At 48.7% G+C, this 22,709-nt stretch overlaps 1 protein-coding gene and 1 long non-coding RNA gene across 2 annotated transcripts; both read right to left on the bottom strand.

The window, feature by feature from the left end:
- Positions 1-10,275: 10,275 nt before the first annotated feature.
- LOC144329064 (uncharacterized) lies at positions 10,276-14,723 on the bottom strand. The gene is given in 3 exon segments (XM_077935581.1): positions 10,276-13,053; positions 13,055-14,566; positions 14,649-14,723. Coding segments are annotated over 3 exon segments (1,758 nt in total). The 5' UTR covers positions 14,709-14,723; the 3' UTR covers positions 10,276-12,867.
- Positions 14,724-14,778: 55 nt separating this feature from the next.
- On the bottom strand, positions 14,779-20,587 carry LOC144329066 (uncharacterized). The gene is made up of 3 exons (XR_013394494.1): positions 20,426-20,587; positions 16,325-16,469; positions 14,779-14,889 (listed from the first exon to the last, which is right to left on the bottom strand). It is a non-coding gene; the product is annotated as an uncharacterized LOC144329066 (long non-coding RNA).
- Between the last annotated feature and the right edge of the window lie 2,122 nt (positions 20,588-22,709).

Here is a 22,709-nt window from a genome sequence, read left to right as displayed (position 1 = left end):
CAGAATAAGCCCCATCTTTCCTATGCCTTTCTCTCGCCCTATTCCTAACGTGAGTCGACCGTATCATATTGTATCCCCCATTCATAAAACGAGCCGCGCTTTAGCCAATCACAGCCGTGCATTCGTCCTGCAGGAGCTAGCTCAGGGAGCTCTTGCACGCCTCATTTAACCTCCTGACAAGCTACTGACGGCCCCCCACGGCGAGAACAATGGATCCGAAACCCCGGATTTCGTAAAACTGTCAAATTCTGGATACAATGTATCCATTCTATTTCCGCTCTTGATCAACAGTACGGAATAGGTTGGAAATCATCGGAACCTTTGGAAATTAATATAAAATCAGCCGTAACTCCGATTTCCTCGCTCTCGGTGCCATTCAACTCAGTTCCCCCCCGGACTCCATGATGTTACCCCTACTTCCATAATCCCCGAAACGGCAGGTCACGTACACAGGAACTTCCTAATCCTGTCAGATCGTTTCGCCTGACCTTTCCTCCGGGCAATATTAGGTGGCAGACGATGCATATCTCTGGCCCTTTGTCTTACCACCACCGGTACTTGATAAATGTTTATCTATGTATATCACTCGCTCCGCATATTTCCCCCTCCCTTATCTTAAATGTTAATTAATGTAACCCCACCTTTCCCTAATATATTCATGACGTGTGAAATATATTCATGATGTAACCTGTGAAACCCAACCTTCCCATAATGTATTCGTGACGTTTCGTGCACTGTATTCTGGGACTTGGAGGGAACTTTTAAAAGTTTATGTCGCCCCATTCTCGGGGTTCAATCTCGTCTTGAACCTGTTGTGCAATAAACTTGGATCTTCTGCAGTTTGCTCCTGTCCGGCTGAGCTCATTTTCTTCCGCAGGGACCCGCGGACTTACTTAGTCCGACGAGCTGGGTGGCAGAATAGCCCTGCACCCAGATTTTCCGCAACAGTATGGCGCCCAACGTGGGGCTTGCGGTTCTCCCGGGCTGCTGACTGGGGGCCCCGAAATCTTCAGCCGGCTCCGGGCCATTTTGCCTGGGAAGATCCTTTTGGACCCCCAGCCATCTCCCGGGCGGTAATCGAAAGCCCTAGGAGTTCAGCCGGGGAGCAAAGAGGGATCCAGCCGGCTTATTCATCGATCCCGGGATCATCATAGAAGACGCGTGAGTATAAGGAAAAGGAAAAATCCAGTGCACTGGTGGGAAGGGGGTGGAAGTCTCCTGGCAACTGAATTCTCTGCCCTCCTCTCTATCGCTCCTTCTCGCCTGTCTCTTGGTCCAAGTGGTGAGAGAGACCGTGGACCGCTGCTCAACCCGAAAGGGGGGTTCTGAGCTCTATCTCTTTCTCTAACACCCTCCAGCCAGCCGCACCAATTGGGAGCCCGAAAGTAAGACGGAGAGACCCGACTTGAAAGATAGCCGACTCTCCGCAACGGGCATCCCAGTTGAAAACAAGGGGTTGGAGCTCTTTTTCCGATCTTCCCGAGCGTTCTTCCTAGGGGGCAGGAAGTGGTCTGGCTTTCTATCCCAATCCCAGCCGCACTGGTCGGTGCCACGTAACACGTGTATCGTGCGTGAGCCCGCTTCCAAAAGCAAGGGGGATTTTCGACCCGAAATTCTATCCAGGGACCACCCGATCTGGCACCGCACGGCGCGGGCATTCAGTAGGGCCCCTTTTCCTGAGAGTGAACGATAGGTAGGGGGTTGCCAGGAGGGATAGCCCATGAGGAATTGGGCGGGATCGGCAGAGTGGAAAGGACCCCAGGTTATTGACTAAGGAAATAGGAAAAGGAACACAAGGAACCGGATAGCTAGAGCTCTCTAAAAAACCCACTAAGGAAGTTGCCAAGTAACTAAAGGCCCCTTCTCTTTCTTTACTATATATCCCTGCACTACTAGTTACCCAAATCCTAATCAACCCTTCTCGTTCCCCCTTAGGATAAAACAAACAAACAAACAAACAAAAAAGCAACAACAGCAAAGCATGCATATATAAAGGGGTACCCCGTCAACCAAGCGTTGTGAGCCCTGCCAGTTTGATTAACTGGTGGTGTGTTTGAAGAGGCAAGGAGGCTCATAAAACCATGTGGGATCTTCCTACTAATTTCACTTGATGAAGCCAAAGGAAGCGGCCCAACTCCTTGCAATAACCAACTAAAGGATGAGAATATGTATGTTTACATGTTGTCTGTTATGTGTGTTGTCTGTTAATACATATATGTAGAATATGTATGTTTACATGTTGTCTGTTATGTGTGTTGTCTGTTCCTTCTGTCTTTGACAGACTACCTTTCTTAAGTGTGCATACTTTAAACTGCAAGCTTGCTTCGAAATTTTAAATCTAAGGAAGCCATGCTGGACCTTATCAGTCCTAAATAATACAAAATGAGAATGAGGGGTGCAAATGTTTACCCCACCTCTTGCTTTGCCGCAGCTTTTGGGATTGTAAGTCTACAGTCTATCTTGGAATGTGAAGTTAACCTAATGTTTCTGTTGCAAAAGCCTAGTTGAGCACAATTGCTCTCTCAAGCTAAAATGCAGTGTCTGTATTTCATTAAGCACATGCCTATGAAAATAGGTGTTCCTTCTAAGAAAATATCTGAGTCCAGTTTTAACTTTGATTTGGTTGGACATAAGAGTTGGACAGAAGAGTTATAGTAAGGTCCTGATATCAGTCTCTATAAGACTTCCTGGCCTCTTTTCTTAGAAAATGCCCCCCCCCCCTGTTTCATTCTGTCTCTTTCAGGTTTTTTTTTCTTTCTTCTTTTCTTCTCCTTCTTACTTCTGTGCCAGGTAAATTTACTCCCGAGTAAGCTTCCTTTAAAGGAAACTGCAAGGGGGGGCATAGATTAGTCTTACTATTCCTCTGCAAGTTCAGGAAAATTGTTCCCTTTGTATTCCTTTTAAATCAAATCTATGGCTGTTTTAATTATTTGTGAGTGGTCATATCAATTGAATTAACTTTGCTTTATAAAAGATCCTCTCCCTATCTTAGAAAAAGAAAACTGTTCGCTTCAATCTTCCTTTAAATATCATTTCACAAGGAACTTGCATTCTTTAGTCTAAGGAAGTAAACTCTCACTCAAACTAGCTTCAAGATCTGCAAAAAGGGTTCTGTATAAAGCTGGGTACTTTATTTTCCTCTTCCTTAGTACATGATAGGAGCATTGATTGTGCTCTCTTCCCCAGTAGTGCCTGTGTACATAAGTATGTGTGTGTCTCTTTGGTAGTACAAATCTTGCTGTGAAATCTTGCTGTGAACCCTATATTTTGGAGGGTTGGACTAGATGACCCCAGGGTCCCATTCAACTCTCCCAATTTGTGGCTGTGTGGAAGGACTTGGAGGGTAATTCTTAAATTCTGGTGTGGTGATGGAGTTGAAATTCAGCCTAGCTTTGCTCTTTAGTTTTAAAAGGTGAGAGGTGAAGCTGTGATGTTTTGAAGCACAACTGGTAATATCAAGCATTTGAGTGATTACAGTGTTTATCATTTTATCTACTATTTAAAAATCAGACTTCCCTTTGCTTGAGCTGCAAGAACATGATCCCTTAAAAAGGATGCAACATTTTCAATAGTATAAAAGGCTTGCTGAGACATGAACTCTGCACACGCACAGAGGCTAGATCAGTCAAAAAAAAAAGAAAGAGAGAGAGAGAGAGAGAGAGAGAGAGAGAGAGAGAGGGAGAGAGGAGGTTTGGAGGGTGTGTACTGCATGGAGAAAACTTATCCAAATTTCCTTGTGTAGGGCTTGGAACCATTGGGGAAAATCACCATTGATGTGTCTTGCTCCAGGGGCTACGAAAAAAAAAAATTAAGTACTGGGCCATCAAAAGTCAAGAGGTTGCCAAGTTTCAAATCTTAACATGCCAAATTCTTTTCACAGGTAAATATCAAAGCATTCCCCCCTCAATGGGATTTAAATCATAGACTTTGTTTGTGTGCATTTTAGGAACAGCATTTCCTGATAGGCTTCTCACATGAAATAATTTCCCTTTTAACAGGATATGTAAACCCCGATAACAAAGTGTTTGTTTTCATGAAGTTCTTTTATCAGGTAGCACATGGTGAATTTTAAGTCCCCCCCCCCCATTGTTTTCCCATTTTTTCAGTCCAGTAGTAATCCGTGTGGTTTTGATAATATCTTTGTATTATTTAATAATAATTCTTTTCTAAGTCTGATGTCTTTGTGTCAAGTCTGTTTTCATCTGACTGGTAATCTAATTTTTTCCCCTTTTTATTTATTTTTTAACCTTTGTATTTTTACAGTTCTCTTTCTAGACTAACCGTGTTTTAAGTCCCCAAAACCCTGCCCCCTTACAGGATATCACTGATACAGATGTGCAATGATGAAAAGCGGCAACAACCCCTCCCTCAACTCGGTTCTTCGCGATCACAAGACCTGCACAACAGACGCCAGAGTGCCCACAGCTATCTCTTTCAAAGGATATAGACTGACGGGGAGGAGTTGAATAGCGAGGACATTTTTTTTTCACTTGAACCTCAAGCCTCGGTGCTCCAGGGATTCAAAAGATACATGCGTAAAAGATCACAATTGTGTCAATATGCAAATGATATTTAATTAGTTTGTTTTGTGTATTATGTGTTATTATGTAGGAATGTTGAAGTGTGTCTGATTATGTGTTATCTCCACAAAGGAAAAATTTCTGTGTAATGTAACATACATAACTATGAACAGCAGAAGGATATGGCTTACACCCCAAGTCTTCATGGAGGACTCCCATATATTACAATGCTTTCCAATAGAGCAGACTATACTTAGATTAAGTCAACTGATGATCATATTTCCTTCTCCCACCTGGCACTCTGCAGAGTGCCAACCTTCCCTACCTATTTATTTATGTATTCAATGTTTTTCTATATATGAAGCTCCCAGATTTTACTATTTCTTTCTTTCTATTTCAAATCTTTTCTATGATTTCTCTGCATCTCTTGCAGATTCAGTACTGTCTTCAACTAGCAATTGTTCTGTATTTATTTACTTATTAATCTTGGTTTTCCCGTATAGCTGCGAAATTAATCTACCACAACCAAGTATTATTATCGGAACCATATTTTATCAGGTAGATTTGAAGCAACGCTCCTTATTATTATTTGAGATGTTTTGATTAGGATGCCAGATGAAATTGGGTGTAGATCATGTCCCAAATTTTAATTATTTATTTGAGGACACGACTACCATACGTAATATTATTATTGATAACAAGAAACGTGTATATGCCTTGATGTAGCAAGAATGGTCCCTTATAGAGTTAAATTGACTCATTTGGACAAATGCCCCTTAAGAATGGCTTTAGTTTTAACATACTGGTTTTGAAAAGTTGAGAACCACGGGGCAAGAAAAAATTCAAATTGGACTCTACTGGAATTGGGCACGTGTATCCAGGCTGCAACTAGCTTTTGGTCCTTTAAGAGCGAGCGGACAACTTTCCATGAGTGCGAGACCAGAGCCTGCAATAATGAAAAACCCCATAGAAAGACCAAGGCGAAGACATATCTCTCATGATGTGTCCAAGCCTCTGCCAGCTATGGTGGGCGCCAGGCGACATGGTTAAATGAAAGCCCTGAGGGGATTCAACAGGATGTGTTACTGTACCACTATGCCGGTGTGAGACCACAGAAGAGCTAGCTTGGCACCTGAAAACACAAAAACGGTGGGGCTAAAAAGAGAAACTGCACTTTTCCCCAGTCAGTAGTGGACCTTCCTGCTAAATGTAAAGCATACACCACTATTGAAAGTGTTTGAAAGAGCTAGGGTGCCACAAGTAATTTTATTCGTCCGTGTTGCTCCCTCTTTTGCTGCCCACCCACCTCCTTTTCCATTAGAGCCTATTCCCACTCACAGGGCACCCCTACATTCACCGAGATTTAGGGTGCGGAGAAAAGATTTGCAAGTTCTTGCAGAACTTGAATGCAAATCTATCTCCGAATGGGGGACTGATACGGAAGGAGCAAGGGGGGGGTACCCATCCTTCCCCACCGCTTCCTGAAGGGGTCCGAGGCGATGGCCCCTGCAGTGCCCAGCCGGCCTCGAACCCTCAGCCCCCGCACCGTTGTATAGGCACCACACTGTTCCCCTGCCTTGTAAATAAAAGGCTCTCTTTCCTGTCTTCATGCGGGCAGAATAAGCCCCATCTTTCCTATGCCTTTCTCTCGCCCTATTCCTAACGTGAGTCGACCGTATCATATTGTATCCCCCATTCATAAAACGAGCCGCGCTTTAGCCAATCACAGCCGTGCATTCGTCCTGCAGGAGCTAGCTCAGGGAGCTCTTGCACGCCTCATTTAACCTCCTGACAAGCTACTGACGGCCCCCCACGGCGAGAACAATGGATCCGAAACCCCGGATTTCGTAAAACTGTCAAATTCTGGATACAATGTATCCATTCTATTTCCGCTCTTGATCAACAGTACGGAATAGGTTGGAAATCATCGGAACCTTTGGAAATTAATATAAAATCAGCCGTAACTCCGATTTCCTCGCTCTCGGTGCCATTCAACTCAGTTCCCCCCCGGACTCCATGATGTTACCCCTACTTCCATAATCCCCGAAACGGCAGGTCACGTACACAGGAACTTCCTAATCCTGTCAGATCGTTTCGCCTGACCTTTCCTCCGGGCAATATTAGGTGGCAGACGATGCATATCTCTGGCCCTTTGTCTTACCACCACCGGTACTTGATAAATGTTTATCTATGTATATCACTCGCTCCGCATATTTCCCCCTCCCTTATCTTAAATGTTAATTAATGTAACCCCACCTTTCCCTAATATATTCATGACGTGTGAAATATATTCATGATGTAACCTGTGAAACCCAACCTTCCCATAATGTATTCGTGACGTTTCGTGCACTGTATTCTGGGACTTGGAGGGAACTTTTAAAAGTTTATGTCGCCCCATTCTCGGGGTTCAATCTCGTCTTGAACCTGTTGTGCAATAAACTTGGATCTTCTGCAGTTTGCTCCTGTCCGGCTGAGCTCATTTTCTTCCGCAGGGACCCGCGGACTTACTTAGTCCGACGAGCTGGGTGGCAGAATAGCCCTACACCCAGATTTTCCGTAACACCTGCATCCTCCCTCCCCTTTCCAAAAGCGCCCCCCTCCCAGCTATGGGGCAGAGCAGCAATCCGGAGTGGAAGCTCCACTTCCGGGAGAAGCAGAAAGGTTGGGAGGGGGGCTCCCCGCCCCACATTTCTGGAGCAGAAACCGGATTGGAGGAGGAGGAGGGGGAGGAGCAATGTATTGGGGGTGTGATTTGGGATTGTGTGGGCGGGATGAGAGAAGGATGTGCCGGGAGGGGAGGAAAAGTATTGAGCGGGTGGGGGTGAGGAGGAGTAGAACCCCCCCCCGGTCTTCCTTCTGGGGATCAGGAGAGGGGGGAGGGGCTGATCCCGACAATCCAACAGCGAAGTCACAAAATGAGTTCTGCATGGAAATCAGATCAGACTCCGAGTTCGTGTTTTGGCAACATGACAGGTCTGTCTGTCCATCGGGATCCCTGAGGATTCCTGCTCGCTGCCTTTTCCGGGCCAGCCGGAGAGATCACTGGAAAGGGAGGATTTCTTGACTCCAGAATCCATCATCGCAGACCCCTTTCATTCAGGCCTAGAGATCTGCTCTTTGGACAAGTCTGTTTGGATCATGTGGATCACCAATTGATCATATGAATCATCACTGGATCATCCATGATGTTATACTCGTCTCACGGAGGGGGGGGGCCTCAGGATGAATCTCCTGCCACGTGACTGGGGGAGTCTGGGGGCTGACGGGGGTCAGACAGGGCTGCTGTTTTGCTCTTCTTACTATTTCAGCTCAGGTTTTACTGAAATGGGTGGATTCATTGAGGAAACGGGGCTACGTTGCAAAGAGGCAAATGTGTGTACTTTGTTACCACCCAGTGAGTTGTGTTGCAAAGGCCATTTGCAGAAAGGCTCCTATTGTACCACCTGCGACTACATGCTGGAGTTTGGGTGTTTTGTGGAAATGTGTCTCTATAAATGCACTTATCCCCGTGCATTTATAAAGACATTAAATCCCATGAGATGTGCAAACTGGCTTCTCTTGGAAGCACCACTCTGCAGCCCTGCCTGATGCATGCTTACTTAGGAGTAACCCCTACGCGGTTCAAAGGGATTTGCCGTTCCATCTGATGCACGCTTACTCAGAAGTAAGTCCCCATAGTCGCCTTTGGCTGGACTTGAGCATCCAGGGGTCCTTTACCTTGGGTAACAGGGGCCAGGAGGGGCCAGCCCCAGCCCCTGCTGGCTGGTCACATCTTCCACGCCAAGAAACTGGGCAGAGCCTTTAGGAGCCTCTGGCTGAACCCGCTGCTCTTCTCCCTGGCACCGCCATCTCCACGCAGGTGCCCCCTAGGCAGGTTGGCCTGCAGTTCCCCTCAGTGCCAGCCAGCACGATGCCTGCACTCAGGAAACCTGGAGGGCACCGGCTGAAGTCTGGGAGCCCTCAGTGCCAATGCGCAGCTGCTTTGCTTTTCCTTAGCCTGGCGGACATCAACACAGCACCCTACAGGGGGGTGGTCTCTTCTTCAGATGCCCTCCCTGGGGAAGAGTCGTTGGCCACAGGAAAGTGTGCCAGGAGGGGCCATTGAGAGGGCAGTACAGCACAGCCAGTGGGGAGAGTGCCTTCCTTGGGTGGGGTGGGGGGAGCTTGGATGGCCCCCTGCCTGTGATGCTTAGCTGAGATTACTACTATGCTGGGGGTTCAACTAGATGACTCAGGAGGGCCCTCCCTACTTTACAGTTCGAAGCCCCCGCACTGCCCCCTCCACACCACCCAGATGGGACTCTCTTGTCCAACCCCACAAGGCCATTCCTCTGTCTGGACGGGGAGGGGGAGATAAGGTTCGCCAGCACTGCAGCCCCTAACTTTCAAGCTGGGGCAGAGATGCAGATGCTCCAGGGTCTGGGCTGGCCACAGGCACCCATGGGCGTGGATGTTGAGCCTTTCTTTGGGAGGGGGGGTGTTACAGAAAAATCTAAGTGCGAGGCTGCTCAGTCCCCCAGCTCGTCGGGCTGGCCCTGCGGGTCCCTGTGGAATAAAGGGAGGAGTCCAGCCAACCGGAGCAAATAAAGAGAGATTGCAAGGAGCTCCAAAGGGACTTCTCCAAACGGGGTGAATGGGCCGAAAATACAGTTCATTGTCAATGAGATTAAAGTGATGCATGTTGGGGGGAAAAAACCCTACGCCCATTAATATAATGTACAGGCTCATGGGTCTGAACTGGATTTCTCTGTGTGCTCTGGGCCACCTCATGAGAAGAGAAGACTCCCTGGAAAAGACCCTGATGTTGGGAAAGATGGAGGGCACAAGGAGAAGGGGACAACAGAGAATGAGATGGTTGGATGGTGTTCTTGAGGCTAGCGGCATGTCCATGGGGTCACGAAGAGTCGGATACAACTAAACGACAAGTGTGCTCTGGGAGACCTGGGGAGAGGGGAGCTGGTCACAGCAGGAGGGGGAGTCTTCCTGGATGCTTCAGCAGCCGGCCTCCTCTGGGTCTCCTGGCCCCCTCCTCTCCTCCTCTGAGTCTGAACTGCTTTCTGCCCCAGCCTCTTCCTGCTCACCAAACCCTGTTTCCTCCTCAGCTTGCAACACCTCCCCTCCCGGTCTGCTCCCTTTCCTCCCTCTTTCTGCTCACTGCCATCCCCCCACCAGTCCCCAGGATCTAAGCCTTCTCCCCTTGTAGGTCCCCCAACTGGTGCCTTCCCCCCCCCCTGCACCCAGCTGTTCCATGACAGCAAAAGCAGAAACAACAGTAAAATCAGTATGATAGCAGTATGAACTGTGGGCCTCTGGTAGGAAAACTCTCTTGCAGCATGTCTGAATAAAAACTTCTGGGACTATGGAAAAATACTACCTTCCCCAAACCCCAGAATAAGGAGGAGCTCTGGGGTTGCCCCATGGGGTTCAAGAGTGAAGATGGGCCCATCAGGAGACTTCCCTGGTCCCTGCAGCCCCTCCTTTCCCCTCTTGCAATTAGGCTTGGGGGGAAATCACCCATTAACTTACAGTATTATCAGTTTTCTTCAGAATGCTTAGGAGGCAGGGATGAAGTTTGGGTGAAGAAGCAGTGCTTGGAGATCATGCGGTGGGGGGGGGGTGACAGAGTTTGGTTCAAAAACCGTCTTGCATGCTTGAGTAGAGCAACTCCAGGGCATGAGCCAAGTAGCAGCAGGGTAGGGGCCACGTGCAGAGCAAGTCCCACACTGAGGTCAAAAACACACACAGAGGCAGCAGGACTTCTTCAGTAATAGTTTACTGAGCTTTCAAAGCATACAGTTCTCACTGGGTCCCCAGTGAGGCACAAAACGTAGCTCCTGAGAGCAAATCCAGTTTCAGCAATAGAAAAATAGAGCACACAGGATATCTACCGTATTTTCCCCTCTATAACACACAGATTTTTTCTCCTAAAAAGGAAGGGGAAATGTCTGTGCGTGTTATTGATTGTGTGGTCCCTGGAGCCGAAAAATCAGGCAAAAATCAAATTGCGCTTCACGGAGAAGGGAAACCTGAAAAGAGGAAGCGGCTGCTTTCCTGCATTCTGCCTCAGGGTTTTACTGCCCACCCTCCTCTGTTTCGTTGCTGTGTTTGCTCAAACGGAACAAAGAGCAGGGAAAGCCCCTCCCCTCCAGGCAAGCAGAGGGGAAAGCAGAGTGTCGTTCCTTCTAATTCCTCTCTGTGCTCCGGTGCTGCTGGGGGAGAGGGAGAGAGAGAGGGGGAGAGAGAGAGGGGGGGCGGGAGAGAGAGAGAGAGAGAGAGAGAGAGAGAGAGAGAGAGAGATGGCTGGCTTGGGTGGGGAGAAACTTTTGCCTTTCTTTCCTCCCTCCCGTTAAATCCCTCTCCTGCATTCTTAGCCAGCTGCTTCCCTGCACACCCCTCTCATGTCCCTTCTTTGTTTTTCCTTCGCTTGTAACGTGGTTACAAAGCATGGATCCATATGGATCCTCAGGATCTTTGCATTGGGTCACCCCAAATTCACCATCAGATCACATAGCATGTCCATGGCTACAGCCTGCACCAAAAAAATCACGCACCCACTGTTGCCTGGGGCTGCAATGGTGCAAAAAATGTGGTTACAAAGCATGGATCCATATGGATCCTCAGGATCTTTGCATTGGGTCACCCCAAATTCACCATCAGATCACATAGCATGTCCATGGCTACAGCCTGCACCAAAAAAATCACGCACCCACTGTTGCCTGGGGCTGCAATGGTGCAAAAAATGTGGTTACAAAGCATGGATCCACAGGAATTCTCAGGATCTTTGCATTGGGTCACCCCAAATTCGCCATCAGATCACATGTTTGTAGCCACAGCATGAAGCACAAAAATGATACATCCACTGTTTCATTCAGAATGTTTTTTCCCTTGTTTTCCTCCTCTAAAAACGATGTGCGTGTTATGGTCAGGTGCGTGTTATAGAGTGAAAAATACGGTAAGTCAGGCACACAAACCGGCAGAAGGGGAAGACACAAGATTTACCCACCCTGGAAGAATGGCAGGTGAAGGTGATGGACTATATGGAATTGGCGGAAATGACTGGCAGAATCCGGGACCAGGGAGAAGAGTCGGTGGAAGAAGATTGGAAGAAATTTAAAGATTATTTACAGAAATACTGTAAAATTAATGAATGTTAGAATGATGTCAGAATGAAATTAAGTGATTCTAGCAGCAATGTTATAAAGGTGTATGTAAAAATGGATTGTTAATAGGTGAGAATCCAAAGCTATAATATATTAAGTTAAAGGATTAAGATAAAAACAAAGAGGGAAAGGAATTGCTGAATTAACCAATTAAACTGGAATACAAAGAAGGGAGGTGAGAGGAGGTCAGGGAAGCAAGGAAATGAAATGTAAGGTACGGAAAGATTGATTTGTTTTTATGTGTTTTTTTATTTTTTCCCTGTATTTTGTATTTTTTCTCTTTTTTATTCTTTCTCTTGTTTCCTTTCTTTTTATCTATGTAATCATTTGTTTCTGAAACTTCAATAAATATTATTTTTTAAAAAAAAACCCGGCAGAAGGGAGCAAGGGAGGAAAGAGGATGGAAGGACACAGGGCAATGGAGGTGTGTCTTTCGCTTCCTGTCGTCTGGGAGGGAAGTCAGGAACTCGGAATCTGCAGGGGCTTCACGAAGAAAAGCTTTCTGCTGGCAGGTTCCAGGCAAATGAGCATCCCAGAAAAACACACTGTGACCTGTGGGGTGTTGCCATATCAATTGTTTTTGAAAAGTTACCACAATGTGGTCTAGAAACCGGTATAGGATGAGATTAATAGATCGCCCAGCCCTAATCCTCATTCACCACCAGAAATCCAGATTCACCAACTCCACCTCACTTTCAAAAGGTACCTTACATCTAAAATTATACTCACTATTGTGAGACGTTACCTTCATTATTTCATTACTATACAGTTTTACATATAAACAGCAGAACCTCAAATACATGACATGCTTTTAAAATGGATTTCCTGCTGAGTTGAGTTCACTGCTGTGAAGAAAAGAGTGGACTCTGAAAGGAACACGTTCCTCACTCCATACATCTAAATGGGTTCTCCCCTCTGAGTCCTTAGATGTTCCTTCAACACTCCATTATAACTAAAGCACTTTCTGCAATCTTTCCCTTTAAACAGCTTCTCCTCTTTGAGGGTTGATGGGTTTGTAGGGTGTCAACTGTTAAAGTTCTTCCTGTCCATGAGTCTGTAGATGTAGGACTTCCACTAGGACTGAACCTCTGTCTACTTGACATTTATAGGGTTTCTCTCATGTGGGAGTTTGTTGATGTAAATCAAGGGTTCCACTCGGACTGAAGCTCCTTCCAAACTCCATACATTTAAATGGTTTCCTCCCTGTGTGTCCGTTGATGTTTTCTAAGGTTTCCAATCTGAATGAAGCTCTTTCCACAGTCCACACATTTATATGGTTTCTCCCCTGTGTAAATCCATTGATGTGTTTTAAGGTCTCCATTCTGACTGAAGCTCTTTCCGCACTCAATGCATTTAAATGGTTTTCCCCCGTTTGTGAGCCAGTTGATGTTTTCTAAGGTTTGCATTGAAAATGAAGCTCTTTCCACATTCCATGCATTTATATGGTTTTTCACCCGTGTGAGTCCGTTGATGTATTCTAAGTACATCACTCCGACTGAAGCTCTTTCCACACTCCCTGCATTTATATGGTTTCTCCCCTGTGTGAATCTGGTGATGTTTATTGAGGTGTCCACTCTGACTGAAGCTCTTTCCACACTCCATACATTTATATGGTTTCTCCCCTGTGTGAGTCTGGTGATGTTTATTGAGGTGTCCACTCCAACTGAAGCTCTTTCCACACTCCATACATTTATATGGTTTTTCACCAGTGTGACTTCGCTGGTGTAATTTAAGTTCTTCATTCCGCCTGAAGCTCTTCCCACACTCCATGCATTTAAAAGGTTTTTCACCCGTGTGAATCCGTAGGTGTGAACTTAACTGTCCACTCTGACAGAAGCTTTTTCCACACTCCATGCATTTAAATGGTTTCTCCCCTTTGTGAGTCTGTTGATGTTTCCTAAGTTGTCCACTATCACTAAAGCTCTTTCCGCACTCTATACATTTATATGGTTTCTCCCCTGTGTGAGTCCGTTGATGTTTCCTAAGGTGTCCACTATCACTAAAGCTCTTTTCGCACTCTATACATTTATATGGTTTCTCCCCTGTGTGAATCCGTTGATGTATTCTAAGGTCTCCACTCTGACTGAAGCTCTTTCCGCACTCTTTACATTTATATGGTTTCTCCCCTGTGTGAATCCGTTGATGTATTCTAAGGTATCCACTCTGACTGAAGCTCTTTCCGCACTCTATACATTTATATGGTTTCTCCCCTGTGTGAATCCGTTGATGTCTTCTAAGACATCCACTATCACTAAAGCTCTTTCCGCACTCTATACATTTATACGGTTTCTCCCCTGTGTGAGTCCGTTGATGTTTCCTAAGGTGTCCACTATCACTAAAGCTCTTTCCGCACTCTATACATTTATATGGTTTCTCCCCTGTGTGAATCCGTTGATGTATTCTAAGGTGTCCACTATCACTAAAGCTCTTTTCGCACTCTATACATTTATATGGTTTCTCCCCTGTGTGAATCCGTTGATGTATTCTAAGGTCTCCACTATCACTAAAGCTCTTTCCGCACTCTATACATTTATACGGTTTCTCCCCTGTGTGAGTCCGTTGATGTTTCCTAAGGTGTCCACTATCACTAAAGCTCTTTCCGCACTCTATACATTTATATGGTTTCTCCCCTGTGTGAGTCCGTTGATGCATATTGAGGTGCCCACTCTGAATGAAGCTCTTTCCACACTCCATACATTTATATGGTTTTTCACCAGTGTGACTTCGCTGGTGTAATTTAAGTTCTCCATTCTGCCTGAAGCTCTTCCCACACTCCATGCATTTAAAAGGTTTGTCACCTGTGTGAATACGTAGATGTGAACTTAAGTGTCCACTCTGACGGAAGCTTTTCCCGCACTCCATGCATTTAAATGGTTTTTCCCCTGTGTAGTCCGCTGGTGTATATTGAGGAATCCTCTCTGACTGAAGTTCTTCCACACTCCCTGCATTGTAATCCTTTCTTGTCCATGTAAATCCGCTGATGTGTTCTAAGTTTTCCACTATCAGTGAAACTTTTCCCACACTCCATACCTTTAAATGGTTTCTCCTCTCGGAGTCATTGATGTGAGCTATGTGTCCTCATTCAATGAAGCATATCCCACATTTCACACATTTTAATTTCTATTCCTCATGAAACGAAAGGTGCCCCATTCCTTGGAATTCTGAATGTCTTCTCCATCACCTTCTTCAGAGTGCGAGGAAAGGAAATCCTGTTTGGGTTTCAAGGAAGAGAACATTAGCCCCTTCTCTTATTTTAACATCTCCTACATTCTCCCATGTCCTACCCATGTTCCCAATATTTTGGAAATGAAAATGATAGGTCAGCTGAATGGGTGCTCAGGGAAGCTCCTGTTCTTGGAGATGGACCTCCATCTACATGCCTCACATTGCATGGAGAGAGCAGGAGAAGCAGAAGGAAAGCAGCTGGCACATCGGAATCCCAGACCCCCACTGTTCCTTATAATAATGATGGGCTGCCTGATCTCGAGCCCATCCTAAAGTGACACTGAAAAAGCTGCATATTAAAGGCAAATGGATAACTGTACTAGTGAAAACTTCAACCTTGAATATGTAGTGTTGAATTATTGATGGCCTGAAGTTGTGTTATTTCTAGAGACAGGAATTCATTCCGGTTCTGTCTCAAATATAGCTATTACCGTATTTTTCGCTCTATAGGACGCACTTTTTCCCCTTCAAAAATGAAGGGGAAATGTGTGTGCGTCCTATGGAGCGAAGAAGCCATAGCCCCGTGACCCTCTCCTGGCTGGAGAGGTGGCGCGCGGCTATGGCAGGAGCCTCTTTAGCCGCACACCACTTCTCCAGCCGGGAGAGGGTCGTGGGGGGCTTCTTTAGCTAATCAAGCCCCCCGAGACCCTCTCCCGGCTGGAGAGATGACGGGCAGTTTTGGCAGGAGCCTCTATAGCCGCGCGTCACCTCTCCAGCCGGGAGAGCGCGCACGCGGCTAAAACAGCCCCCCCCCCGAGACCCTCTCCCAGCTGGAGAGGTGACGCGCGACTATGGCAGGAGCCTCTATAGCTGCGTGTCACCTCTCCAGCCAGGAGAGCGCGCCCGCGGCTAAACAAGCCCCCCGGGACCCTCTCCCGGCTGGAGAGGTGACGCGCGACTACGGCAGGAGCCTCTCCGCGTGTCAACTATCCAGCCTGGAGAGCGCGGGGGGCTATGGCAGGAGCCTCTCCGCTGCACGCCTTTTCCCGCTCCCCGACCTGCTCTTTGGGGCTGGTGGTGGGCTTCCCCCTGCCAGGCCCAAAGAGCAGGTTGAAAGGAACCTGAAGCCTGGAGAGCGAGAGGGGTCAGTGCGCACCGACCCCTCTCGCTCTCCAGGCTTCCAAGATAGCCACCTGAAGGCCACCGAACGCACCTTAAACGGCACCTTGTTTTAGAGGGGGGAAACAAGAGGGGGAAAATTCTCCCCCTCTCTGCGCAGCGCCTCCTGCCGCTTCGCTGAAGGGGTGCTGGGCAGAGAGGGGGAGAATTTTTTTCCCTTGTTTCCCCCCCCCCTCTAAAACAAGGTGCGTCCTATTGTCCGGTGCGTCCTATAGAGCGAAAAATACGGTATATGATGTCATGAGGTGTCATGGGAGCAGTAGTACCTTTGGTGGTCCCCACCCTCAACTCAGCTCTCACCTGTCCCTTCCAGAAGCTGTCAGGATGAATCAGGGGCCACAATCCCAGGAATGGCTTCAACCGGCTGGCAAAACCAGGTGAGGATAGCTGATGGGTCTCAAATCCTTGGGGGGCTGGGGAATTCTGCTGCACCTGAAGTCAAGCCCTGGTGGATGGAGAGGATGAGAAGAACAGTGAATCCCACAGTCTAGAAGGCAGATTCTGCCCATCCTGCAGAGGAAAGTGAAGGGCAGGTGGGATCGTCAACCGGGGAAGGGAGCCCATTGAGAAGGAAAGCTCTGGTGCTAAACCTTCACTGCCTCGTGAGTTATGTTCAGGAGAAGAAAAGGCTATGGAGGGAAACCCACACAAATCCGGAGTGGAGTCTCTAAGACGGTTGGATGGTGTCCTGCACACCTTCTTCATTCAACTCCTGCAGCCAAGCTGGTGCCAAACATACTGCTCTGCTTTCCTTGGGACCATATCAGCCGGGCTGAGAAGGGGGTCTGGTTGGCTAGGCAGCCCAGGACCCCCAAACCCCCTGCCCAGGCTGGCAGTGCTACAAACACAGCAGTTTCAAGTGGGGAGATGGGCTCAGAGCTGTGTATCAAAGTCTCTCCGATGTGGAACAAGGGAAACAGAAACAAAATTTACATCATAAAGGTAAAGGTAAAGGGACCACTGACTATTAGGGAGCCAGCGGCATACAGCTTCCGGGTCATGTGGCCAGCATGACTGAGCCGCTTCTGGCGAACCAGAGCAGCGCATGGAAACGCCGTTTACCTTCCCGCCGGAGTGGTACCTATTTATTTACCTGCACTTTGACGTGCTTTCGAACTGCTAGGTTGGCAGGAGCAGGGAACGAGCAATGGGAGCTCACCGCATCACGGGGATTCGAACCGCCGACCTTCTGATTGGCAAGTCCTACGCTCTGTGGTTTAACCCACAGCGCCACCCGGATCCCATATTTACATCATACGGCACTGTAAAAGTATTCAAAATATTTGTTTTTCGAAGAAAAGACCACAATGTATCATGTGGCCCCTTCAAAGCTAATGAAAGTCTTGTGGCTGGAGCTTTTGGGGGTGCAGGACCAGGAAAGCTCCTGCCGCCATGATCCTTCCAATTCGGATTCAGGCCTCATCGTGGGACTGAAATTGCCCTGGTTGTGCTGGTTGATGATCTCCAACGGGCCAGAGGTTGAGGGGGAAGCTCTTTCCTGGTTCTGCTGGATCTCTCAGCGGCCTTGAAGACCTTTGGCCATGGTATCCTTCTGGACCCTCTAGGGGAGCTGGGGGCCCTGCCATGCAGTGGTTCCCCTCCTTCCTCCTGGGCCATGTCCAGAAAGTGGTGTTCAGACCCCTGGATGCTTACTTGTGGGCTGCCCCAGGGCTCCATTCTCTCCCCCATGCTTTTTACTATCTATATGCAGCCACTGGGAGAGATCATCAGGGGGGTTGGGCTGGGTGTTCACCAGTATGTGGATGATGCCCAGCTCTTCCTCTCTTTTAAATTGGAACTAGTGAGGATGGTGAATGCCCTGTGTGTCTGTTTGGAGGTGGTTGGAGGATGGATGGCGGCTAAGACATTGAGGTTGAATCCTGACAAGTCAGAAATACTGTCCCTGGGGGAGGGTGGGGGCACTCCTGGTCCAGATGGGGTAACTGTGCCCCTGAAGGACCAGGTGTGCAGCCTGGGGGTCACCGCCTTCTGGGATCCATTTGTGAACAGAATGTGTGAGTCAACTCTTTTTATACTTTTATAGAAGACTGTGTCGTGTCTTATCTTTTTATGACGGAGTAAAGTGGAAATTACCAAGGAATCTTATTTTAGAGGCTTTAGCGAGCCTGAGCAAATGCATCCGCTGTAAGTTTAAAAGGGGGAATGTTACTCTGCTAAATTGTACAACTTGTTAACACAAGTTGGAAAGGATATAATCAAACAAAATATCCTCTCCTGCATTCCTGAACATTCCCAGTGTCATGGTTGCATTTCTCAGGCATAGAAAAGTACGGATCTAAGTACAGCGATAATTCCTAACCTATCGGTTCAAGAAGGTTCTGGTAGTTTTACTCTGTATGATTCAAAGCTGGTGTTTTTTCTAGATCATGGGGAGGCAAACTAAGGCCTGGGGGTATAAATGTGATGATGATGATGATGATGATGATGATGATGATGATGATGATGATGATCTTGTGGGGGTTTTTAAAGTTATTTTGGAATTCGTACTGCTATATCAGCTCACAAAATCTTATGGGTGGAGAAAATCACAGGGTTGCTGTAAAATATAATCCCACCCACTTCTCATTTATATACAGTCTGTAAATTTGGGGAGGTCACACACCTCACCTGTGCTAATACTGGCAGTCTTTGGCCTGCACAGGCCCACCCGGTGTGTAGAGCCTCCAGCCACAGGCACTGTCTATCAAGAAAAGGGGTCCTTTGACTGGGAAGACAGACAGACTCTTGCTGAAATCTTACAGAGAGCACAAAGTGCAACTGGCTACTACGTCACATGTCAGAATGACTCCACAGTTAGCAGTTAAGCCTGAATAAATTGAGTAGACCCAAATGACTGTGCAGTCCCTGCACTTCCCAGCCTGCTTGGCTGCTTCTGCTCTCATGTGTCTTTGTCACGTGACAAAAGATTCATGCAGTCGCTGTCACTGGATGCTGATGGGTTGTATCTCAGCTTGTCAGTCACTCTGACATTGGCTACAAAGAATAAGAGGAACAGAAATGCTTTTGAGGTGCAGCTTCCGTATCAATCCTGAGAGCCATTCCATGGACTCTGCACCCGTTTCTGATGACAGGTGTGCATTATCCTCATCCTCAAGAAAGGACAATTAAAGATGGAAGCCTGAGAGAGAGGAAAAGGCTTGTGGCTGCTTCCTGGGTGGGACTGCGGAAACCAAGAGCCGCTTCTGAGAAGGCCTCTCCCCTCCCCTCTTGTCACGGCTAACAATTGGCCGCTGTTTCTTTAATGCTTAAAAAGCTGCGGGTTGTATATATAGAGTGAGAAATGTTAGTTTGGTGTTGGGTTGGTTGGTTGGTGAAAGCTGGCAGTGTTGATGTGTGTACAGTTGGTCAGTCGCTTTTGCAGAAAGACTTTTGAGAAGACAGTGGTACCTCGGGTTAAGTACTTAATTTGTTCCGGAGTTCCATTCGTAACCTGAAACTGTTCTTAACCTGAAGCACCACTTTAGCTAATGGGGCCTCCTGCTGCCGCTGCACCACCACCACAATATTACTGTTTTCGTCCTGAAGCAAAGTTCTTAACCTGAGGTATTATTTCTCAGTTATCAGAGTCTGTAACCTGAAGCGTCTGTAACCCGAGGTACCACTGTAAAAGCAGAAAGTACTCTGCCAGGATGCTCTTCTCGTGGACTCTTTTATGCTGACAAGGGTCCAAGGACCAGGCTGAGGCGACCAAGGGAGGCCAGAACCTTCTCTTTTCTTTTCACAAATACTGACATCTCTTCCTCTGGACTTCCTCTCCTCTCCAGGGGACCAGTGGTTGGACTGGGCAGAATCGCTGTGTCTGGACAGGGCAGGGGCTTATGGGGCAGGAAGAGGATGGAGATTGCAGGAAGGAAGGGGTGGGGGGACAGGACCCCCACTTTCCAGGGATCCCTCCCTGGTCGCCTTGAAGGGGGGGGGGTCGATTACTGGGCGGGAGAGAGAGGCCAAGGCTGTTCCACCAGAGATCCCCCGCAGCTGCCACAATGGAGACGCGATATCTCTCCCCCCCCCCCCCAACCGCCAATGCTGCCCCAGGGATGCTCATCTCCCTCCCCCCCCCCCTCGACCCCCTCCCTCTCTCCCGGAGTCTCCCCTGCATCCAGAGGCTCCCTTGGCTCTGCTCACCCCACACCCTGAGCCCCCATCTCTCCAGCCGGAGGCGCCCCCCCAAGAGAACATGGGAGGGACAGGGGGGTCTCTATCCAGGCGTCTCTCGCGCCGCTTAACCCTTTCATGGGCCGCTTTTCTCCGCGCAGAGCCAGGGGAGACGGGTGAGGGGTCCGCCCTGCGAGGAAAGCCCCCTGGGGGCGCTTGGGGGGGAGCTGGCGAGGGTCTCTGGGTCCTTTCCCCCCTCTCCGCCCCCCCCCGCGACCCCTTTACCTCTTTCTCCTCGCTCCCGATTCTCCTTTCCTGCAACATCCACGGGGGGGGGGGGGTCCCCTGCCTCCTCCCTCCCCTTTCCGAAAGCGCCCCCCTCCCAGCTTTGGGGCAGAGCAGCAATCCGGAGTGGAAGCTCCACTTCCGGGAGAAGCAGAAAGGTTGGGAGGGGGCTCTCCGCCCCACATTTCTGGAGCAGAAACCGGATTGGAGGAGGAGGAGGGGGAGGAGGAGCAATGTATTGGGGGTGTGATTTGGGATTGTGTGGACGGGATGAGAGAGGGATGTGCCGAGAGGGGAGGAAAAGTGTGGAGCGGGTGGGGGGGGGAGGAGAGGAAATTCCCCCCCCTCCCGTCTTCCTTCTGGGGATCAGGAGAGGGGGGAGGGGCTGATCCCGACAATCCAACAGCGAAGTCACAAAATGAGTTCTGCATTTAAATCAGATCAGACTCCGAGTTCGTGTTTTGGCAACATGACAGGTCTGTCTGTCCACCGGGATGCCTGAGGATTCCTGCTCGCTGCCTTTTCCCGGCCAGCCTGAGAGATCACTGGAAAGGGAGGATTTCTTGACTCCAGAATCCATCACCGCAGACCCGTTTCACTCAGGCCTAGAGATCTGCTCTTTGGACAAGCCTGCTTGGATCATGGGGATCACCAATGGATCATATGAATCATCACTAGATCATCCATGATGTCATACCCGTCTCACGGAGGGGGGGGCTCAGGATGAATCTCCTGCCACGTGACTGGGGGAGTCTGGGGGCTGACGGGGGTCAGACAGGGCTGCTGTTTTGCTCTCCTTACTATTTCAGCTCAGGTTTTACTGAAATGGGTGGATTCATTGAGGAAACGGGGCTACGTTGCAAAGAGGCCAATGTGTGTACTTTGTTACCACCCAGTGAGTTGTGTTGCAAAGGCCATTGGCAGAAAGGCTCCTGTTGTATCACCTGCGGCTACATGCCGGAGTCTGGGTGTTTTGTGGAAATGTGTCTCTATAAATGCACTTATCCCCGTGCATTTATAATGGCAAGACATTAAATCCCATGAGATGTGCAAACTGGCTTCTCTTGGAAGCACCACTCTGCAGCCCTGCCTGATGCACGCTTACTTAGGAGTAACCCCTACACCGTTCCATCTGATGCACACTTACTCAGAAGTAAGTCCCCATAGTAACCTTTGGCTGGACTTGACCATCCAGGGGTCCTTTACCTTGGGTAACAGGGGCCAGGAGGGGCCAGCCCCAGCCCCTGCTGGCTGGTCACATCTTCCACGCCAAGAAACTGGGCAGAGCCTTTAGGAGCCTCTGGCTGAACCTGCTGCTCTTCTCCCTGGCACCGCCATCTCCACGCAGGTGCCCCCTAGGCAGATGGGCCTGCAGTTCCCCTCAGTGCCAGCCAGCACGATGCCTGCACTCAGAACACCTGGAGGGCACTGGCTGAAGTCTGGGAGCCCTCGGTGCCAATGCGCAGCTGCTTTGCTTTTCCTTAGCCTGGCGGACATCAGCACAGCACCCTACAGGGGGGTGGTCTCTTGTTCAGATGCCCTCCCTGGGGAAGAGTCGTTGGCCACAGGAAAGTGTGCCAGGAGGGGCCATTGAGAGGTCAGTCTGGCACAGCCAGTGGGGAGAGTGCCTTCCTTGGGTGGGGTGGGGGGAGCTTGGATGGCCCCCTGCCTGTGATGCTTAGCTGAGATTCCTGCTATGCTGGGGGGTTCAACTAGATGACTCAGGAGGGCCCTCCCTACTATACAGTTCGAAGCCCCCGCACTGCCCCCTCCACACCACCCAGATGGGACTCTCTTGTCCAACCCCACAAGGCCATTCCTCTGTCTGGACGGGGAGGGGGAGATCAGGTTCGCCAGCACTGCAGCCCCTAACTTTCAAGCTGGGGCAGAGATGCAGATGCTCCAGGGTCTGGGCTGGCCACAGGCCCCCATGGGCGTGGATGTTGAGCCTTTCTTTGGGAGGGGGGGTGTTACAGAAAAATCTAGGTGCGAGGCTGCTCAGTCCCCCAGCTCGTCGGGCTGACCCTGCGGCTCCCTGCGGAATAAAGGGAGGAGTCCAGCCAACTGGAGCAAATAAAGAGAGATTGCAAGGAGAGAGATTGCAAGGAGCTCCAAAGGGACTTCTCCAAACGGGCTGAATGGGCCGAAAATACAGTTCATTGTCAATGAGATTAAAGTGATGCATGTTGGGACAAAAAAAACCCTACACCCATTAATATCATGTACAGGCTCATGGGTCTGAACTGGATTTCTCTGTGTGCTCTGGGGGACCTGGGGAGAGGGG

This window comes from Podarcis muralis, chromosome 10, assembly GCF_964188315.1.
Source record: "Podarcis muralis chromosome 10, rPodMur119.hap1.1, whole genome shotgun sequence".
In the NCBI taxonomy this organism is placed as follows: Eukaryota; Metazoa; Chordata; class Lepidosauria; order Squamata; family Lacertidae; genus Podarcis; species Podarcis muralis.
The sequence above is the reverse complement of the archived record's forward strand: the minus strand, read 5'-3'. Positions and strand labels throughout refer to the sequence as shown.